Consider the following 23,095-nt stretch of genomic DNA (forward strand, 5'->3'; position numbering starts at 1 on the left):
TACATGAGGAGCAGGATTTTAAATTTGATTCTGGAATGAACAGGGAGCCAATGAAAAGTAGCCAATATGGGCGAAATGTGCTCTCTTTCTAGTGCCTGTCAGTATTCATGCTGCAGCATTTTGAATTAACTGAAGGTTTTTCAGGAATGATGCTGATCTGTATACAAAATAAGGCTTGACACTTACAGATGCGAACCTTGAAATTCACACAGCCCTGGGCATTTCACATTGTGTGTGACAGTCTCCAAAGCAATAATGTTAGTTATTGTCTTGTGGATTAAAAGCCATACATAAGCATGTGCTTCGACTCCTGTAAAGTTTATAGAGGCAGCATATGAGTCGTGTGTGTTACAGTAACGTTGTCATTTATGCCGCATTGCACAAAGTCACCAGGCAGATAATATCTTTCAGCTGCTGGTATATCGATAGGTGTACCCTGCACCACTTCCCAAAGTGTTTTGTACACTTTGCTGCTTAGTGATAAAGGAGTAGGCTCGAGGACATTACCTTCTGCAAGGCGGCGTTCGTGTCCAAAGTAGACTCTTGTTGCTGAGCTGTGGATGCAGGGCAGAGGAAGCTGGGGAAGGCTGACTTCATTTCCTCCCAACACGCTCTATAATAACCGAAACAAAACAAAAAATAATACGCAAACATAAGAGTTTTTGAAAGTTGTTTTTTTTCTGAACCAGGTCAAAATGCAGAAATGTTACTGATTACACCAGGTGCTACACACAAAATCCCCAGTTTAAATTTTCACCATCATATACAGATAAAGGAATATATATAATAGTTTTTATTAATGACATTCTTAGACTTGTGAAGCTACATGCTCCTGGGACCAAAGCTACATGCAAACCACGTGACAAAGAATCCAATTTAAAACTGTTGGATAAGGATAAACAGATTTGGTGTGCTTGTAATTAACGTCAGAGGCAATAACACTCTGTAACCTCACTATAATTAATGTTGGGTTGGTGTGCAACTTTGACAAAATAAACTATAGTTCCTTTGTGATAAAGCTATTAAACTAGGGTGCAATCAGGTCACAATCTCATATAATGCTGCTTATATGCCACTACTGAATTTTTACTTTTATTTTACTATTTAACTGAATGGCAAATAGTAAAATGGACTGGTTCTTATATAGTGCTTTTCTACTCAACCTAAACACAATATTAAATTTTAATATTAAATTCTATAAAATGTAGATAGAACATAATGTGCAAAGTGCTTGTACCAAGTCCACTGTGGAACGTTTTTGTAGCCTGAGTAAGTAAGTGTGTTATCGTGACACATTAACTAACTAGTGAGCAGGGTAAGAGGGCGTTGTTAAGTAGTCTGACAGCCTGGAGAAAGAAAATGTTTTTGTGCTGTCAGGTTTTGGTTGTGATGGCCCGTAGCCACCTGCCACAGGGAAATGTCATAAACAGTTTATGTTGTGAAGTGTCAGCAGCAACCTTTCTTGCCCATCAACTGAATTGCTGAAATGAAATATAGTGTCTATTCACGTAAATATAGCCATTGAGCTCCTATGGACCTTGTTTTGCTTTATCCACCTCCCATATGAAACTTTAGGAAGGAAAAATAAGGCTGGACACAATATTGTGGTATCCCAGCAAAAAGTGGACATTGATAGTATGTATTTTGAAAATAAAACGGGACAAAAATCATAGAATTTTTTTTTTTTTACATTACCTTGTAAACATAGAGGTACTCTCTCAGAAAGGCGCCCTGCTGTTTAGCCGTCTGTCTGCTGTCATTGATCAGGATCTGTCTGAAAGCTGTTACAGCCTCCTCTGGTTGGCGAAGTGTGAAGGACTGACGCCCAATTGTAAAGTTGATGTGATCTTCTGCCAAAGACCACCCTCTCTCCTTATACACCTGCATGGCTTGGCAGTAACACCGTAGTGCGTGCCTCCTCTACATTATGAAACAGCAAAAAGGATGGGAGACAGAAGGACAACATGAGGATATAAATATATAGAAGACGGAAAACACTAGAGGAGATGAGATGATTGCTGTTAGCATGAGGCCATTTATTATCTACTGCTGGACTACACACTTTATCACGATAACGGTGTATAAAAAACATTAAATATAGGGGCAGCAGAATAAGCAGATAAGCCCAGACTTATTACTCCACAGCCACCTCCTCCAGCTTGTCTGGGGGAACACAAAGGCGTTCCCAGGCCAGTCGAGAGATACATTTTCTCTCCAGCGTGTTCTGCGTCTGCCCCGGGGCCTCCTCCCAGTGGGACACCTCATCCAGAAGGCACACAGGAGGCATCCTTATCAGATGCCTGAACTACATCAACTGGCTCCATCCAATGTTGAGGAGCAGCGGGTCTACTCTGAGCCCCTCTTGAATGGCCAAACTCCTCACCCATTTCTAAGGGAGAGGCCAGCCACAGCTCATTTTCGCCACTTGTATCCACGATCTTATCCTTTTGGTCACTACCAAAGCTCGTGACCATAGGTGTAGGGACATGGATTTAGCAGGAAACCGAGAGCTTTGCTTTTATGCTCGGCTTTCTTTTTACCACAAAGGACCGGTACGGTGTCCGCATCACTGCAGCTGCAGCACCAATCCGTTTGTTGATTTCCTGCTCCCCTCTCCCTGCACTCATGAACAAGACTTCAAGATACTTAAACTTCCCCACCTGGGGCAGGAACTCGTCCCAGACCCGGAGTAGTGTGGATACTTTTACATTTTGTTTTTTGTTTTTTAAACAAAAGTGAAATGATGCCTAGTTCTGATCATAAATCTATAGTGAACTGTATGCATGTGCTTGTATTTATATGTTTATGTATATATGCAACACTAGAAAAGAACTTCACACGCACATGATTGATTACAAGGATCACAAATGGACGTCTGCAGCCTGTCCACAGCTCGGACACAAAACATTTCACTGCATGTTGTACTCTGATTGTGTATGTGACGAATAAAGCTTGTTTGTTTATGTTGTTAAGTTCAGTCCTGCCCATAAGTCAATAAAGTCTATTAAATAAAAGTTGTAAAAGGGAACATTTTTACATCACAATACAATGCAGGTGTAAAATGGAAGGATAGATCAAAAATGGCAGAAAAGACTCACCTGTCCTGCTTTGCTGAAACGATGACCAGACAGAATCATATGGAAGGCAAATTTGCGCACCATAGGGTTTCGCATATTAATGAAGCAGTGGGCAGCCTGCTCCAGCAGCAAGGCACTCCGTAAATCAGAGTCCTGCAATAATTAAAAACCTCTATTAAGTTTCAAGCAGAATTCTAATGCAGTCTAATTTAATACAGTCTTCTTAATAACTGCACCCCAAGCTGATTTCAAAATAATAGTTTCCTTACCTCACTGGTCATTTTAATGAGAAGAGTGGCAGCTTCTGAGTATTTTCCCTGACTCTTGAGTATTTCAGCACTGAGTAGAGCACAGCGCTCAGCCAGCACCATGTTCCTGTAAAGAGATGTGGGGAAATATACCATCAGGAGAAGAGATGCTAACAGTTCCAGTTCAGATGCTGGTACCCCTCTGTTTGTACACCATCTCTGTACATTATGTCACATATTAAACAAAATCCTAAAAAGACCAATTGTCTGTATGATCAACTCGATCACACAGGTGTGTCGAACTCCAGGGTTTTAGATATCACCCTGGGTCAACACACCTGAATCAAATAATTAGTTCATTACCAGCCTTCTGGAGAACCCCAAGACATATTGAGGAGGTAATTTAGGCATTTAAATCAACTGTGTTGGATCAAGGACACATCTAAAACCTGCAGGACACCGGCCCTCGAGGCCTGGAGTCCGACACCTGTGACCTACAACATCTGAAAGTTTCTGGCTATAAACACCGCATCCAGAAGACCTTGGATTTTGAGAACAAGAGATAATGACACTATGGAGGCAGAAGAAACAATGTTCTTATATTATGTTACAGCTCTCTTCACTTTCCACTGTTTCCACTTCACTGTTCCAGTCACTGAAGCAGTGGATGTAGTTCGTAAGAGATGACAGGATGAACCCAACTGTTAAGTCTCAGGAGGATTGCAATGATTTATTCATCGGGGAAACCAAATAACCTCTGGCTAAGTGGATGGCACAACACGGAAGAGCTAACTCGTCAGGCCAGGAGTCCGCAGTCTATTCACACCTACAGGCCAGTGGACACTCTTTCAGGTGATGAGGATGTACACATCCTGGACAGGGAGGAATTCTGGGACCTAAGGGTACATCTTTCACCATCTTACAATGCTGTGATTGCAGCCATTCCCCAATTGTCTGTGAATGTTACCCAACGCCATTGATCAATGATCATTGGTCGTTGGTCATGACAACTTGCATATTAAATGATCATGAAACTGACCTCACAGCCCATTGCTCATTCAGTGGTGCTAGTTTCAGTCATTGTGCAAATGTACTGTTTATAAGGTTGGTGAAACCTGCAGTCAGCTGAGACTGAAGAAGTCACTTGGAGTGATGAAAAATATCTCCCACTGAAAACACCAATTCAGTAAATGCACCATCCTCTTGTTTACAAGAAGAACAAGCTTCTCAATAATGGGGTCTTAAAAAACACACAAAAACAAAACAATAACATGCAGTCTCTACGGAGTATTCACAACCATTTTTTTCTCCCACATTTTGATATGTCATGGCCTCATTCCAAAACTGATTAAATTCATTTTTCACCTCAAAAAGTTTCCACTGATCTGTCACATATTTCTGCAACTTGACTGGAGAAATTTTACATTACTACATAGTAGTAGCAGCATCATGTCTTATATATGTTTTCTGACAGCAGGAAGTGAGAGACTAGTCAGTGTTGAGGGAAAGACTGAACTGAAGCAACGTGCAGAGACATGCTTGATGATAAGCTGCTCCAGAACGCTGTGGACATCAGTGACCCTGAGCACACAGCCAGGTAGTTAATGAGTGGCTTTCAAGTCCACTCTGTAAATGTCCTCGAGTGGCGCAGCCAGACCCTGAAATGAATCTTAAATGATTAAATTATGGGATATTGTGTGTGTTGTGTGTAGGGAGCATTTTATAAGCGTAAAAGTTGCTTCAACAGGTACAACAGGTAATTCAGATTTACATTTTTTCTTGCAATCCATGTTTGCATGCCTTCAAGTACACATCTTTAAAGCCTGCCTTTATATGCTAGTGAGAGTTCCTCAAACAACAAAGGGTTGCCTTGTTTAGAGGGAAAATAGAACGTGCTAGTTGTACATTGGCTCATCATTGTAGTGTTATTGGCCACTTATTACAAACCAGTGCAACATGAGGATGAAGATTTTAGAGGACTGTAATTGTGTGTTGGATTGTCCTGCATCATAAGTGACATATTTGTGGGAATCAAGTAAATTATGCAAAATTCCCACAATCCCAAACTGAAATTTATCCACTGAAATTAAAACACCAGAAAGAAATAGATGATGTAATTAGTTAGTCATCAGTCATACTTGCAGACATCTCTGTACGTTTGTATTGCGGTGTCCATGTAGTGTGCTGGATAAGGTCTCGAGGCTCCACCCTGCAGAAAGGCTGACACCGCAGCCATTTCCTACAAAATAATCAGAATGAATAGATGAAAGATAAAGAGTAATGGTAACAAGGAACAGAATAGAAAATAAAAGTGAGCAAAATAAATATCATTATTCAGAACCATATCCTAAGGAGCTTGGAAAAACAACGCGTGGACTTCATTCTTGAAGACGTTCACCTCTCATCGAGGACGCTTCTTCAGCTCTACAAACCAAATGGTGCCATCTAATTAAACCCTAGTTGGAGCTGTCACTCATGAGGGTCGTTGACCCACTATTTATCATGTTCCTCATCACATGAGCCAAGCTCTTGATGTATACACATTCATCCAGTAAGTAAATCCCCAAAAGTTGATTCTGTTCATCTGGACATAGCATTTTCAGTGGGAGTGGGAGTCACTCATCCAAGTGACTTCTTCAGTCTCAGACTGAAGCAATGTACAGAAACATGCTTGATGACAAGCTGCTCCAAGTGACGAAGCTCCCACTGAAAATGCTACATTCAGATGAACAGAATCAACTTTTTGGAGGCACATGATCATTATCAGCAGAGGTTTTGGGTGAAACCATTGAGACATCTTGCCTTACCCTATCATGTGACCCACTGAAATCATCTGACACAAGATGTGACTGGAGTTGAGGTGCCTGGGAAAGGATCTCAGTCTAGGTGGCAGACAGCTGGTATCGTAAGCCACTCAAAAGAGTGAAATCCTTCAGATGTACAGCCGATTCTTGTCCTGTCGAAGTCTGAGCACTCTGCACTGCGCAGCATACACTATGTTGTTAAGTTTGTGTTTGGGAGTTCTGTCCTTGGGATGAAACAAATTTTGTCTGAGGGTGTTGTGAGGGCTGAAGTGCACTTAGATGTAATGCTTGGAGAAAGTTCTCCTGAGTTTCTCTGATAAACCTGCTAGATAATGGATGACAACGGTGCTGCGTTTGTTATTCTGTTTCTCCCTAGTTGGTTTCTGAGCTTCTTTCCTGTTCATCCACGCTGATTTGATGAAGGCCCAGTTGGGATAAGAACTTGATTTACGAGCTTTCTTTATATGTGTGTATTCCTCTTGAAGATGATTTAAAAAAGGAGTAAACACGTCCACTGTAAACGACCATCTTTGAACAGAGGGTATGGCTTACAACACCAAGAGTCTGCTATCTACAGTGAGATCCCTTCCCAGGCGCCTCAACCCTCACAGCGTGAGCAACGTCCCGAAAATCTCTGCTGATAATGACCCGCATGCCTTCTTTCACACCTTGACTCATGTGATGAGGCACATGATCAACAGTGGGTCAACAACGCTGTTGAGAGACAACACCCACCAGGATTTTTTATTCCTGGGACTCTCCACCATTTGGTTTGTATAACTGAATGAGAGGTGAGATGTCTTCAAGAAACTTAAAGACGTCCAGCTGCTTTCTTTCAAAGCTCCTTAGATTATCATGACCTAAATGACTGACAACATACATAGACATACGCGGCATATTCTTTGTGTTACAGTTTAAAATCTTTTACTTCGAGCGCTTTGAGTACTCCGGGAGAGTAGAAAAGCGCTATATAAGAATCAGTCTACGTACCATTTAAATAAGTAATACAACACTACTGTCAGCTCACTGTAGTGAGTGTAATCTTGAAAAATAAGAATGTGCAAATATATCAGATATGTACACCTAATAATCTTAACAGCATGTGAATGTTCTAATTACTTTACAGTGACTAAAAGCAGGAGCAGTTTAGACCTCTGTATGGAAAATCCTGTATTTATGTGTACTGTAACACTCTATCATTATTGTGTTTTTGTTTGCGATACACAGGATATAATAGGTAAAAGTGTCTGAATTTGAATGACTGAATGCTAGTAGTCACTTTAAAAGACCGATAATGTTACATTTCCAGAGTCTATTACGAGGTTAATTCTCTTGTCTGACGGCTGACTTTAGATAATGCTAAATGTTCTGAACTCGTATTACTTTGTACTAGAACTTGTTAGTACTTTGAATTTACTTTTTAATATTGTAATGCTGAGTTCAAAAGCTTCCTTCTGATTTATTCCCTCAAAAGTTTACTGTGGGTCACATATACAACTCTTTTTGCTCTCTAGGACACTTAACAAAACAGAATATTCCATCACTGCAAAGTTTTAATTGAAGTGAGATTTTACAACAAAAGGCAGAAGAAGTTGTTCTGATATCATCACGGTCTGCAGACAGATCAACATGCGTGCTCTCACCAGTGCCCCAGCAGCATACAGCATGGCCTGGTCTGACAGGAAGTCCTTCTTGGCAGTATGATAACAGCTGTAAGCCAAGTCATAGTGCTGAACCAGGAGGCACAGGTCAGCCATCTTCCTGATCTGCAGTTCTGGGGCTTCTGGGGGATATCTGGTATGACAGAAGGGAAGGGTCAAGGGCATTGCATACAATATACAGGGTGTTGCATGGGCTTCATTTATAAGAATAAAATGCATTGCAATGAGCTTACAGAAGGCCACATGTGCTCTTTGGTTCACTGATGCTCTTCTCTGGAGCTTTTCCTCCACCAAACCACTTCTTTGTTGCAGTGAACAGAGACCGACTCAGGCCCTTCCTGGATACTAGCTGTGGACAGGGAAGCAAATCATGTTTCCAAGTGCTGGGAGAAGTCAGCGAAACAATAGAATTGACTGAAATGGCTAGTGTACTCTCACAAGCCATAAACTCAAATTATGCCATTATGATTAATTTTACAGTTCCAGGGCAGAAATATGAAAGAAGTATACATATTGTTTCAGCATAATGCTCAACAAACTACATTCTCTAAAACAGTTAATATAGTTAGTATAATTTGACATTGCCTGAAGCACATCACAATCACAAACAACAATATGTTGAGGGTCAAGAAATGAGTCGTACCTGATCGTTCAGCTGTCTGATGGTTTTCTCTATGTGTGGCAGTAGACCTCTGAAGGTGAATTCTTGGATAAACTGTCTTATGTAATCATGGTCGTTCAGGGTCAGACAAGCCCCATGGCTACCTGCAGCACAGGCTGGGCTGTTTGAATCTTTAGCACCTTTCTTTAGGTCCGTATGTACAGCACTGAGGTTGTGCAGGTTTGCCATGCTGCTGTCCAACTGGAGAGGATGCCCTTCCAAGCTACTGGACATCTCATCTGCAAGGAAATAGTGTAAAATATAAACTCATAACAATAACCTTACATAATATAAAATAGTACCACTATTTATGCACCCAGAAAAGTAACTACTGCTGGTGCAAGGATTATGTGGAAACTGGTGTTTCAAGCAGTATAAAACATACGGCATAGTCAACCTTTACAAACAGATTTGGTGCCCTTCTGCTCACTCTTGCTGTTGGTGCCAAATTACAAGATTCAACCACCAAAGATGTCAACAATAAGCCTGATGAATACTGGCAGGATGGTCTTTGTTAACATTACACCAAAAATAAATAAAAGGGTTTAGTTCTCATCGAGACTAGCATGACTGGCAAAGAACCTGGTCAGGACCAACACAGCGAATACATAGTGCTAACTAAAAAAACATGGAAAGCGGTACAATGGAGCTGCAAAAAGGAAGTCATATTTATAAAATTTACTGTGAGTGCAATATAGCCAAGCAAGTTGAATTTAAAAAAAAAATAAAATAAATGGTGACCTTTAGATTATTTGTAACTGAAGAGCAGAGAAGCAAAGATCTCCCCAAGTCAGTTTACAAAAGAAGTATTAAATTAACTCACCTTTCTCAGCTGAATAATTGCCGTCTACTTCAGGTCTGCTAATAATGGTCTCTACAGCAGCACTGTTCACAGTTGGAGCTGGATCATCAAACACATCCTGCAAAAACAGGTTCACTATGTGAACTAAAGTAAAATCTTTGGTAAAAGAGAACAAAACTGAACAATCAGGCAACTGCAACAGTTCAAAGTACTATTAATGACTGGGCTGTCCACAATTCAGTCACAACTACCCCTCAAGGTGAACTGACAAACACACACATAAAACCTGTGCTTTTACTGTATTCTTTTGGTTTGTAGTCTACCCAACAAACTTTCCCTGCCATCGACAAACTTTTCCTTCTGCAGAATCGTGTCCACCGGCACTAGTTGTTGCAGGAATATTTAAAACAGCCAGTGCATGTGGAGGAGTTTGCAATGTTTACCTGGTTATGAAGATTATTCTTGTGCAAGTATTGACTCCAGGGATCTGGAATCTGTTCATCCACATTAGCTGAGAAGGTGCGGGAGTTCATTTTCAACAGATAGCAGCCCTGAGAACCATACTTCTGTTTCATATCCTCATAAACTACATCTGCCCTGGAGATACAGGGAGAATACTACTTTAGAACAAAACAGCTTACACTTACTAGAGCATAATGAATTCAACAGTTATTTAAAGTTATTACATATAGTTGACTTATTTTTAAACATTTGACATTGTAAGTTCTGGAGTAGTTTCACTATGAAAGATGATCAAAATGTGGTCGATGAATTTTAAAGGAACTGTATGTTTCTTTTAGTACCTTTGTTCATCCCCTTCACACATGTCATGTAGCAAGACATAGTACTTGAGTGTGTTAGGAATAAACCACTTGGGATTAGTGTATTCTCCACTGTGCTGAATTCTGTGCTGCTCCTGAGAAAGCTTGAGGAACTGCTCCACAGGGACTGCCTCAGTGGATGATACCACTAGCAGGCCTGCCAGAACCATGTGAAGGATACAACAATAAATAGACTACATATAAGGATACTACTATTAATAATACGATAACAGAAAGCACAAGCATACAAAGGAGGAAATTTTTTTTTAAAGATCCTAAATTCCAGTTTGTCAGCTCTTCTATTTAAAAAAAAAAGCTGACGACAGAATGTTGACCACTGGTCAGATCTGTGTGCTGTTAAAAGGATACAAGCAAGGTAATGATTGAGGAACTCGTGGTCAGAGGCAGGCATTGACTGCAGGAAGTTCTCCCTGTAGGCTTCAAACCAGGGCGTGGTTACTTGAAATAGAAAAAAGACAAAATAGACAAAAGACTTAAAAAAAGCCAGAAAAATGAGGTAGTTTCTAATACTACATGTAGATTAAAAGATAACCACTTTTGAATGTTTTTCTTTGAAAAATATGGACGATAAACTAAAGATAAAATGTCTTGTCAACACAGCAGCTTCAGTGAGTCTTGGCCTTAAGACTTAAGAATCGCTGGAACAATTTATTCCTTCATCTGGTGTTTTGATGATGCACATAAAGAGCACCGGATTAACAGTGGATTAATCACACAACTCCAATGTGGAACATGACATTCCTTTACCACATGTACCAGTAAAACCATCATGTGAGGTGATATTTCAGTCCTAATTATTAGAACTTCATAGCTGACATACATTAAAAGATCATTTACACAGGACTCAAATGTAAATAACAAGAATTATACTTACTCAGGTTACAAATTCACTCAAATTAGGCCATGAAATATGCGTTTGACCAAAATATCCTTAATTCACTCACTGTTTGATCTAGAAAAAAAAAGTCTACACTTCCTCATCTGAAAATTTAACTAACCACAAATCCTACTTTTACACTTATGTGATGAGTGTGATTAAGTAGTACATGTAAGTTTTTTTTTAATCTGCCATAATGTCTAAAATAACTAGTCACTGATACAGTTTTATAATCCCGGCATTCTTAATTTATGTATAAAATAACTGGCTGCATCCAGTGGTACCCCTCAGTCTCCTAGCAGACACACCTATGTTATTTCAAAAATCCTCTGTGACTTCTTTCTCAGGTGGCCCTGAGGTCAAGGTAACTGAGATTAAAACTCATCTGAGATTTTCTTTTGTACCCATGTTATCAGTTTTCATTCTCGAGTTTAATCTGCCCTGGACAAACGGTACGAGGCGGTGCTCCGCAACTCTTTTACTTCAGCTACCTCCCATTTCTTGTGAACAATTGTGAAAGCTTGGGAGAAAAAAACAGTACACACATGAACACGCATTTGAAATAATAAGGAAATAATAATCTTTGTAAATCATTTAGAGCGACTGTCACTAGTAAAAACAAGAACATATACTTTAAATTTTGTCTAACTTAATCAGTTTTTTGTCAACTAAAACTAGACTAAAACTACAAAAATGTAGATGCCTAAATTACAACTAAAACTAAATTACATTTTAGTTAATAGACTATGACTAGAATTAAGTAAAAATGTTCTGTCAAAATTAACACTGCAGGGAACTGGAAGGTAAGGACCAAAACAGGTGTGACACATCTTATAGATCTATAGCGATCCACGCATGGGCTAGCAGATAGTGATACCTGAGCTGTACTTGGAGGTTTTGATTTCCAACAGTGTTTCTCTCCAGACACTGTACCAGGGGGTGCTAGCTTTAACACAGTCATCTAGTAGGTTGAAGCACAGAGTAAGCATAGAGTACAGTTATGCTTTGATGTACTTTTTTCATTACTGAGCTGTGAAGTCAACATATCAACGACACCTAGGAGAAGTGAGCTCTGAGACACATCTGTGGTGCACAGTTATTTCTAATCATGGATCTGGACAGTTACACACACAAAACTGCATCTAAGCTCATAAGAAATATCAAAAATTTGAAATTGATCACTTATTGTCCATAACTGACTATCCAGCCAAATATAGTGGATTACCATAATAATAATAATGATTATATTTTTCTATTGCTAACATTTTATCAACACGTTCCAATCAAGCATTAGTCCTTACCACTGAAATTGAGCTCATAATCTCCTGCCATAACCACATTAGTCACAGCACTTTCTTGGGGCTGGCAGGATGACACCACATCACTGAGTAGCTGACGCTGAGCAGGGCTCAGGGACGTAGATGTTGTTGTTGGACTTGTCACTAAATTGTTGACACAGATACGCAGGTTTTTCACAACCTGCAGTTGATTGCTGGGATCTCGGATGTGACCTAGAAGAAAAAAAGAGTAAGTCACAGCATGGCACTCAAACAGTATCAGAAAATATGCATAAAAATGTCACTGATGGAGAAGTGTCCCCTTTATAAGAAATATGCATAAATGGAATGCAGCGCAAAATCTCTCAACCGTAGCAAACAGGTAAATAGCAATAGCACTAAATAAATACTGAATTGAAATCAATAGCTCGTCTGCTGCTTAACTGACAAGAGCGATATCCCACAAGATTACCTGAACTGATGTTATAATTTAGATTAAAAAGTGTTGCTTTATATTTTTTTGTGTGACATGTATTAATTTGGAAGCACTAATTTCAGAGTAGTGCAATGTGAAAATTTATCAAAAATTATTACTACAGCAATGATTACTAAGGTATATCAAAGACACAGCCTTATACGTTTCCATCAATCTCCCTTCCACTGTTTTGCTGCTGAAAACTTCCCCTGATAATTGCCTGTCTCCTGGAATCTCCTCCTGCCCTCGAGACTGTGCTGAGAGACACAGCAAACCTGGTAATGGCACGTAACTGATTGTTGACTGTGAAAAACTCAATGAGGCATATCTTTAATATTTACTCAGCTATACAATTTAAACTGCTATCGTATAGTTTCACGGATTTTACATTACCCAAGTGTAAAAATCAAACAAAATGTATATATCCTGTAGATTTCGTTTATACATTAGTAAGAATGTTAATGTATATCAAAAAACTTAATATGTAGCTTTAGCTTAAACACATTTAGCTGCATCGTCGCTTGTACTGAACATGACAACTAACACAATTGCTGCGTGCTCCAAGTAAAGTCTGTTAGCTTGTTTACTATGTGCTGAGTCTAATAAACCACCACCAACAGAACTGTTCAGCTGCTGACTGAAACGCTGTCCTAGAAGACCAAATGCTATTTTTTCCAGCTCGGGTCACTTTGCACTCGCATGTCAACAAGCAGGGCGATCGGCATAGCTGCTTAATCACGAGCCAAACTGCTAAGCGTCTGCTAGCGAGGAGCTAACGACAGTCGTAGCCCCTCGAGCAGCAAAACATCTTTCCTCATTATTTTCCTAAGCAACTTTTACTCATTTTTACCAGCTACGAAGCTGAAAACGGGACTGAGGGTGTGTTTTGAATAGTTGTTCATACCTTCAGACGTAAGTCTGCAAAAAGGCCTCAGCAGCTCCGCAAAATTTAGGTTGTTTTTGCGAGTCACTCTCTCAGCTTCTTCACTGCACAAGACGGCCACCATCGGGACAAACGAGTCCTGAACGAACTCCTGTACAGACTGGACACACTGGGCCATGTCGAAGCAGAGTCAAAACTATTTAACACAATGAACGGAGTCAAGTGTACTATCAAGAAAGCCGGGCTATAGCATTACTTTAGACAACTCCTATGTCAGAAGACCGCAGCCATGTTGAATACGCCAGCCTTCTTCCTGTGAAGGGCCGACAGTCAGGTGATTCTGGAATACGTCACTTCCTTTTCCGTTCCATTTGTTCGGTAGCGGTCTAGACCCTGCTCTAGAACTTCCAGAGCCTGAAGTTCTGGCCCGGGTAGCAAGACTTGATGGAGAAAAACGTTGAACATTTCCCGACTTTTATCTATGATTTATGTACCATCACGCGGTTAGCAAATCATCGATATACTTATTAAACCATTACAACCCTGCAGTATAAAAAAATTAATTTATTAACACATCACATAGTTTTCTTTGAATGCGCGAGCTGTCTATTTGCATTTGCGTCATGACAGTCTTCTATATAATATTCCAGTCTGCCTTAGCAGGGCCGTCACAAACCACAAAAATAAAGTTTCAACTGTATCTTACACTTTAATTCAGTATCACCAGCACTGTAGTAACTTTCTGTACAATCCATACATCACAACTTGGCATAAAAAAAACACTGCCAGTAAAAAAATATAGCCTTAACATCCAGGTCCAAAGAAAGGTGACATTCTGCCCTGCACAATACAGACACTACTTAATGTTTCCCAGGTATAAAGGCTGCAAGTGAGAGAAGGCACACGTTGTACAGAGGGATTATTTGATGTTCCGTAATATGCGACGAGCATGACTGGTTTTCATGGCAGCCAGAGCAGCCTCCAGTGTGGAGATGAGGTGCAGAAGGGTGCTGGGATCTGTCTGGAGAATCCTGGAGTTGTAATCACTGTGGCCATCACTTCTGGTTAGGTGGACACGCATTGTAAGCATAGGAATCAACTGCTGGCGGACTGAACGTCTGGCCAACTGACAGAAAAAGCAGAAAAAACACAATAAGATAGTCAGACAAAGAGCGGGAAAATAGTTGAAAACTGAATATTAGTAATACTGCTTACTGACAGAAATCAGTCTATGTAGCTCAGATTACAGTGCAAATCTCTGTTCTGCATTACACACCTGCAGTGATGTGTGATACCACTGATTTCCTTTTCGATCCGATACCAAGTAAAATTCAGGGTGGTATCGACGATACTGATCCGATACCGATACTCTGTACAAAAACTTAGTGTTTCATTGTATTTCATAATACAATATATAACTGTATTATGTAATTGTAATAATAATATAATAATAGAGCTTCATAGTGCTTACAGGACATCTGACTACTTGTTCTTATTGCTGAATGATGCAGAATTATCATATAGAAATGAAAAAACCTAAAGCTGTGCGCTAATTGAACACGGTGCCTGCCTGCAGCACTAAAGGCCTCCGCGAGAGACGTCTGTCTTGCCCTAGCAGCACATGTCCTTCTCCTCCTCTTCAGTTCGCCTCAACATAGCTCATCATATTCTGTGATATGATTTACTCTGAGGTGTTTGACGAGGTTAGCGGTGCTGCCACAACACCTCACTGTCCTGCCACATGTATCGCAAACCGCGTCTTGGCTGTTTGTGGAAGTAAAATACGTTCACACGTCACTTCATTTACGCCCAGCCATTGTTGTGAGTGCGCACGCCAGGGGCCGTAACACATTTATGCAGCCGTATTTGGCATATGACTATGAAATACGTAAGAGGAAGTAGTTCCTTCCAATTTAGACGATCCGAATGATAGTTTCTTTCCACTGTGTAACTGTTAATGGAAAAACTACCAATTTACCCCAAAGTACTAAAATATCGATATTTTAATATGAGAATCGATTCTAGAACATAAATTATTGGTATCGGAGGAATCGATATTTCGATATCGACCCGCACATCACTACACACCTGCAAGCTTACAGTGTCACCTAATAATGATCACCTGATATAAAACCATACATCACAAGGTCAGATGATGGAAACCAGACTGGACAATATTAGTGTGAGGACCAGGGGAAACTGTATACCCTGTATACCCTTCAATATAATTTTATCCTTCAAGCTAAGTAAAGTGTCTTAATCCATGAGTTCAGGAAACATTTAACATCCAATACATTAAAAACACACATACAAATAAAAAAAGACTACAGAGTTGAGTGTGATATGCAACAATTGCACATAAGTACTATCCTGTATTTCCCACTTTATGTACCACAACAGTCAAACAATAAAATGATCTAGAAACAATACACCTGGACATCAAGTCTCCATTCCAGGTTGTGGTAGGCAGGCATACTGGACGGCAGATGACTCAGGATGCTGCGAATCTGACTGTGGTGCTGCAAGTAGAGCTGTACCAAAAGAGAAAAGTGATCCAGTCAACATCCTGACAGACACACTGCTTAGATAAACAATGTACCGCTTAAACAAAACTTCAACAAACAAAACTAAAACTTAGACTATACAGTATTTAAATCAAGTACACATTGTTTAAACAAAGTCAGTTAAATAAAACTGTTTAAAAGCCACCTGTAAGAGCATCTGGTTAAGCTCTTCGCTAAAGCCCAAAACCAACACTGAATCAAGGAAATCCACTTCAGATATCTACAGAGAGAGAGAGAAAGAGACAGCTGTGACTCTTGGAAGAGCTCACATTTGTTTACAGTTTTTGTCTTAGCTGGTGAAATATTTCTAGTGTTTAAGTATTTCATGATGATGCAGGGCAGAAATCAAGAAAATGACACACTAAATATGGGACATGGACGTCATGGGGGAAAAAAAAGAGCATTCAAATCACAGCATTCAGGGATAAACAGCACATTCATCTATGTTCACTGATCCAAGGTGTGAGGAGTAAGTATTCCTCACCATGTGTTTGGAGCTCTCTGTCATCAGGAACATCAGGCCTTCCACTCCATGTTGTACCATTTCTACAGGAACACAGAGTTTCCCTGCAACCATAACGGCATGAATCATAAACTTAGTTAAAAGAGGCAGTGCACAAGTAATTATTTTATGTATCAACGCTGTAACAAAGTCCTGTTCTATTTAGCAGTCACAGTAATGAAATTAAACTCTTATTACCTTATAATAAACTGGTTAGACAACACATAAACTACAACTGTATTATCCCAGCACCAGAGCAGACTTGTACCATCTTAAAGACTCTATGATCTGTCCTTCAATTTCCTAATGAAGGGACCCAAACCAGCAATGTTTCCCTATTCATGTAACCAAGAATAGGGAAACTCATCACTCAAACTCATTACATTAGATTTGAATCCTTAAATGGACTAAAAGGCAGACTAAATATTTGAAACAATATTAGCATGATTGTTGTACTTACTTAAAAAGGTATACTAAATAATGTAACAATTTAATATGAATTTCAGAAAAGGCAGTGTGAGATTGCTGCAGTAAAACAAACCTGATAAACAAATACTATGCACCAATGAGCCACAGAAGTCACATAAGCTTGAAAAGAAGCACTAAAAGATGAGTCTTACTAGCTGCTCCCTCATAGACCTTTGGACTAGCTCCTCTTCTTAGAAACTCCAGCGCTATGCGTCCAAACTCTCCCACCACTGAGGAAGTTAAAAAAACATAAATGCATCATTATCACAAATGATATATAGATAACTCATAGCCAACTGTGTTTCGGCATCAATAATTTAAATTGATTCTTCTCAGAACGATAGCATTGACACACAGGACTCAGGCTAACAAAGGTAAAATCCCCCAAATTCCAGAGGAAATGAGGAAGAAGATCATTTAAAGCCTGTATGCCGGCTTTCATTGGACATAAAAGTGTAATCCTAAAGTTCTCAGATTGCTGTAGTGTGATAAACAGCACAACGTTTGCTTTATGATTTACTGAAGTAAAAAAGTGTTAGACTGAATCAAATGGAGATACTCCACGTAGACACAATTTGTATTTAATTACAGAACTTAAATGTTCTTAGTTCCATTCGGCCGCTGAGGTTTACTCTGTTAAGATTGTTGCATTCATTCTCTTCCACTTATCCAACTCAGGGCCACGAGGGAGCAAGAGACAGGTCACACACATCACAAGACTAACACAGAGTAACAGACAAGCAGTCTGTCACAGGGAAACTTTGGACTTGGCTGGTGTACCTGGAGAGTACCCATGCAGACAGAGATACTAGACACACTAGTATACTAGACTATACTAGATACTAGACTATTCTGCGAACTTAACCTGCTCTGAAGCAGGTTAAGTTCGCAGAACACAGATCAACAAATATGAAATCACTGCCCTTTGACCAATCAGTTCTCCAGGAAATAGCATCACCATTCTTGGAATATCCCTCAGACCCCTGTGTGCAGACAGTAGGAAGGTCTCAAGTGTTTTTTTTTACACTGTGTAATGTCTTTGTGTATCCCTGATGAGCAAATATTTAAAAAAAAAAATCAAATTTTTTGTTGCTCAATTTTTTTTCTGTTTGCTTTCTGTTTGCAAACCACTTTACAACAAATTTATAACATTTTATTAAATTGATGTAGACACATAGACAAGTGTAATACAGCTTCTCTCCTGGGGGGAATACATGGTATAAATGCAAGTTGCTGTACCTTACTAAAACCACTAAAGTACAAACTGTGCTTTGCATTGTCACAGGAATGTTTGGATATTATTTCTGTGATTTGAAAAAATGCATAAATTTAGTTTTACTTGATTCTAATCTCCTGCTGAGTCTCACATTCCTGGACACACGGAACATACATTACAGATACCTGTTCAATCAGTCAGGTTAATGTTACTTTGATCTGCAGCAAACTGAAGAGATTTCCACTCTCCTTGCCTTTTACTTGTATATTTTTATGTTCTTTAGATATTTTCACAACCATTTAGTATCATCTCTTGATTAGGTGGTGTTCCAGGTACATCTGTCTTTTTGTAAAATAAAAAACAAGCCCACATTTTCCTCACGACACCAACGACCAGCTCGACGGTCCCTCGAGTTTCCCTGCACACATCCCGTTCAGCAGTCAGCTGTCAACAGCTGCTGCTAATTCAGGAAACCCGCAATATACCATAATGTCACTGTAATATTCTGCACAAAATAACAAATGTAGCTCATTTCCCCAGCACAGACCTACTGCAGCTTGTGTTTACCCTCACAGTGACTGACCTGGGATAAATGGCAAATGGGATTTAAAAGGAGGGAGCGATGGACACTGAGATAACTTCATTTGACTTTATAAGCAAACCTGTTGCTTTGATGAGGATTTGGCCAATTTGCATTAGAAAGAAATAGATTTAATGAAACTTATCATTTGGACAGGTAGCTGTGCACCTTAGTAATATAGTTCCCTTGCTCAAAAGACTGAATATCATCCTCTCAAGATGCAAACATATTCAGGAAACCCACCCAGGTTTACTGGTCACAGACAGTAGATGGTTATTGTGAAAAGCATATCATCTTTAAATAATTAATCCCAGTGTTATGGAGAATATGCAAACATAGCCACTGCTGGGTAAGTGTAATATTTTATTATACGTTTATTCAATAAATGGGTTTATGGCACTGAGATTATTATTACTGAGATTATTTCAGCCCGGTTCCTTAAACTTATGGCCTGCTTCTGACTGATCTGCTGCTCAGTGTTTACCATTTGCACCAGCTGGAAATGGAGACCTTTTTGCTGAGGTCTTTAATGTTGTTTAACTGCATGATGAGACACTGGCAGACAGAGACGACCATTCGGTGAACATGAATCTGCCGATGCCAGTGAACCTGAACCAGGTGGAACTCGTAGGGATCATTTTCTGTGGTAGAAGAGTCATATGACCACCCCGATGCTGCCAACAACACGCCTTTCATATAAACGCGCAGGGAAAACCCTGGGTTAACTCAGCGAGCTGGTAACCAACTTCGTGTGACCATTTATCCTAAACGTGAATGTCAGGATAAGTGTATCTAGATAACAGAAGGATATCCTGGATATGCAGAACGAGCTTAGTAGTATGCAGCCCTGATCCTCTGCACCTCCTATCCTCCCTCACGCTAGTTACTAACCTGCGGCGTCAACCTGCGGCAGGAACGACAGATGTTCTTTATGTTCCTCAGACAAAACCAGCAGCATACTGACCAAAGGTTTCCACTTCAAACCCCCGACAAATAATAGACATATGTATCCGGAAAACGATCCGTTTTATTTCTTCTTTGGTGTCTTTTTCTTCTTTTATTTTTTATTTATTGACTGTTGTCAAACAGCAAAATGGCGCATTACCGCCACCACCTGGTGTGGAGTGTGGACTTAAACGTAAATAAAAAAAATTATATATATATTAAATATATATATAAATCAATAAGTCCCAAACAAATTAGTCTCACTACTCACTACTCGAGTACACTGCATACCACCGGCATTTATAGCACCTGAGAGGAGCAGGCATATACGGCCTTACTGGAAAGCGCATGCACCCTATCTTAACTCTATCTAGAAGAACTGGTTCTTAAAATTCTAGCATTACAGACACACTGTCAACTCTTCCCCTCTTGACTGTTCTCAACAGTCTTTTAATCCTCCTGACCTCGCTGCCAGAAATACTTTGTCTGATTTCTTTCTAGATCTACTAGGACACCTGTGATTAGTCCCTGCACCAGTTTAAACTTGAGCAATATTTTCCCCTCTCTCTCTACACTTTTTGCAGAAACTCTCAGCATTTAATACTTTTTCTGCTCTTCCGTTTTAACTGCGATCAGCAGACTTGCATCTCTTAGTACTTAAGCTACTGTTCCATCTCCAAGCTTCTTTTTTTTTCAGCTCTCTTGACAATACTGTCGGGCTTAATTGCTACACCTAATCCTCCGGCCTAATTTTCAGTATTATTTCAAACTCTTCTCATTGTCATACTTATGCTGTGTGAGCTGTCCCATACAAGGTTGCTTCATCATATGATTCCAAAATATGATTCCTAAAATTATAAGGAGCACACATCAAGCTTTTCTTACTTTTACATTTATTTGTAGCATCTCAGCACTAATGTAACAGAACAGTGTTGGCAAGTGTGACACTGTTCACATAATTATTAAATATTTATCTTTAAAGAAATTTTTTGAAATGAAAAATAAATGGCATTCCTCCATGTTAATGAGCTCATGTGTGGATTCTGATTGTGTGGTTTTTACATTCTCACTTACAATGCATTCTTTACCTTGTGGTTATTTGAGTGAGTGGGCCGAGGGCAGACGGCAACATCCAGTCCTGCAGCCAGAGTCCAGCGCGAGACACGCAGATTTACCCTCTGACCCTGGCAGGAGATAAGCAGTTGAAGGCGTTTGGAGCTGTGCGTGTGTGTCTGTTGTCAGTGTAGATGGTTGCATGTGTGTGCGTATGTCCTGTATCAGACTGGAAGTCTGCAGTTGGCCTGGAAGGAGGGACAAAGAGTTCTCACAACTGTATCATGTAAAAGTGGGAATGATAAAAGAAACTGAAATATTTGCAGCTATAACTGGACACAGATGCATAATTTTTCTCTAATTTAATTTTTTTATTATATTTTATCGAAGTTCAAAATACAAATTCTTAATATCTCTTTTTGGTTCTGCGCTAGTATGTCTATTTTTATTTACTGCATCCATGAAAACATCACATTGTTGACAATTTTACAGAGGGCACCACACCCAGACAGTAAATGTTTTTTATTATGTGTCCTAAACAGGACACTAAGGCGTTTGGTCAAAACAGTTTAGGGGTCTGATGTTGGCTCACATTTCTTCTTCAGCTTTCTGGCCATCTCCAGTTTGAAGAAGACCCTTCTGCTGTCAGTGCTCCCGTAACCATCTCCTGTCCTCCAGTGTAGTGTTAAAAGGAGGGTATAGTGCTGTCCCCGCTTTTGTTCCCCAGTAGCCCTAAACCTCTTGCATATGAAACTCACTACTGTTGTTTACTGGAACTGTTTTCACTAACATGAATCCAATTTGACATATTGTGTTGACAATTTTACAAAAAACAAAAGAGAGACTCTTTATTTCTTTGTGATTTATGCTATATAGAACAAACAACTATCAAGACCAAGGCTGTAACAAAGACCGATGTCCTCTCACAATTTAAGATCTGTCATGAGCAGAGCCCCAACTAGAAGATACAAGAAGATACACACAAAAAAAAATCTACCAAACTTCAAATGGAGCTACAGGTGTATGGAGAAGGACTAATGGGTGAGGAAAAGTTACAAACGGAGTGCCTGCATCAAGCAATAAGGAATCACATAGCCTCACTCTGGGACGAGGCCCAACACATTTTTTTAACTGTGAACTGAACACTGCATATGGTGCCACAGTGTTCTTCATGAGCTTGGGGTAGTTGAGATGCATGCGTATGAATGTCTAAATAGAAACCACAGACCTTCAGCATTCTCCATCATGACTTGTCAGCCAACGACTTGTCAACGACTACCAACCAGTTGCTCTCACACACCTGTTATACTGAAGTGTTTTAAGAAACTGGTCTGCTGCCACATCATGTCCTGCCTGCCATCCGCACTCGACCTGCTCCAGTGTGCATACAAAGCTAACAGATCAACTGAAGACGCCATTGCTACAACGCTCCACACCACCATCTCCTACCAGGAACAACAGGGGTGTTACGCCAGGCTGCTCTCTGTTGACTTTACCTCTGCTTTTAGTACAATACTCCCAGACAGACTAATAGTAAAACTGCTGGATATCGGACTTCCTTCTACCACCGGCTGCTGGATCAGATACTTTCTCTCTGACCGTGTACAAAGAGTTCGAGTGGGTCTTCATCTTTCCTCAGCCCTCAGCCTTAACACTGGCTCTCCACAAATCCGTGTACGAAGTCCTCTACTATACACTCTGTACACAACTGACTCTGTCAGTACCCACACAGACAATGCAGTCATTAAGTTGGCAGATGATACCACTGTGGTGGGGCTCATCTCTGGGGGAGACCAGACAGCACACAGAGCTGAGCTTCATAGGCTACCAGATTGGTGTGCGGACAACAACTTGGACCTCAAGACCACCAAGACAAAAGAGCTGTTAGTCGACTTCAAAAGGAAGAAGTCTGAGCTGCAGCCCATGAATATCAACAGGGAGTGCGTGGAAAGGGTGTCCAGCTTCAAGTTCCTGGGTGTGCACATAGACACAGACCTCCAGTGGAGCTCAAACAACTCAGCGGTTGCAAAGAAGGCCCAACAGCACCTCAATTTTCTTTTTTTCTTTTTTTTCTTTTCTTTTCTTTTTTTTCTTTTTTTTTTTTTGGCCTGTCCCGTTTGGCTCTTTTGCCATCAGAATTGTTGTCTAAAGGCAAAGAAA

At 40.0% G+C, this 23,095-nt stretch overlaps 2 protein-coding genes across 3 annotated transcripts in view; both read right to left on the minus strand.

Annotated features, from left to right (window-relative positions):
* The window catches only part of trappc8 (trafficking protein particle complex subunit 8), a 30,142-nt gene extending 16,223 nt beyond the window's left edge, over positions 1–13,919 (minus strand). The window contains exons 1-15 of one of the 2 annotated variants that reach the window (XM_085375866.1): positions 13,629–13,919; positions 12,274–12,483; positions 11,850–11,933; positions 10,444–10,533; positions 10,057–10,231; positions 9,697–9,850; positions 9,275–9,371; positions 8,434–8,690; positions 8,024–8,139; positions 7,773–7,923; positions 5,464–5,564; positions 3,347–3,452; positions 3,099–3,230; positions 1,696–1,920; positions 508–613 (exon numbers count right to left, since the gene is read on the minus strand). In XM_085375866.1, the coding sequence (XP_085231992.1) occupies positions 508–613; positions 1,696–1,920; positions 3,099–3,230; positions 3,347–3,452; positions 5,464–5,564; positions 7,773–7,923; positions 8,024–8,139; positions 8,434–8,690; positions 9,275–9,371; positions 9,697–9,850; positions 10,057–10,231; positions 10,444–10,533; positions 11,850–11,933; positions 12,274–12,483; positions 13,629–13,785 (2,161 nt within the window). In that variant the 5' untranslated portion in view covers positions 13,786–13,919. The remainder of the gene's footprint in view (positions 1–507; positions 614–1,695; positions 1,921–3,098; positions 3,231–3,346; positions 3,453–5,463; positions 5,565–7,772; positions 7,924–8,023; positions 8,140–8,433; positions 8,691–9,274; positions 9,372–9,696; positions 9,851–10,056; positions 10,232–10,443; positions 10,534–11,849; positions 11,934–12,273; positions 12,484–13,628) is intronic. The other variant, XM_085375865.1, reaches the window with a different exon arrangement.
* A 340-nt stretch (positions 13,920–14,259) lies between these two features.
* commd2 (COMM domain containing 2) lies at positions 14,260–19,975 on the minus strand. The gene is made up of 6 exons (XM_085376058.1): positions 19,829–19,975; positions 17,294–17,371; positions 16,656–16,738; positions 16,317–16,391; positions 16,040–16,138; positions 14,260–14,733 (listed from the first exon to the last, which is right to left on the minus strand). The coding sequence occupies exons 1-6, from the start codon at positions 19,893–19,895 to the stop codon at positions 14,527–14,529; spliced, it is 609 nt and encodes a 202-aa protein (XP_085232184.1). The 5' UTR covers positions 19,896–19,975; the 3' UTR covers positions 14,260–14,526.
* Positions 19,976–23,095: the final 3,120 nt, after the last annotated feature.

The sequence above is a fragment of the Diplotaxodon limnothrissa genome, linkage group LG17, assembly GCF_057381915.1.
Source record: "Diplotaxodon limnothrissa isolate DT_005_m linkage group LG17, D_limnothrissa_male_GT1.1, whole genome shotgun sequence".
NCBI lineage: Eukaryota > Metazoa > Chordata > Actinopteri > Cichliformes > Cichlidae > Diplotaxodon > Diplotaxodon limnothrissa.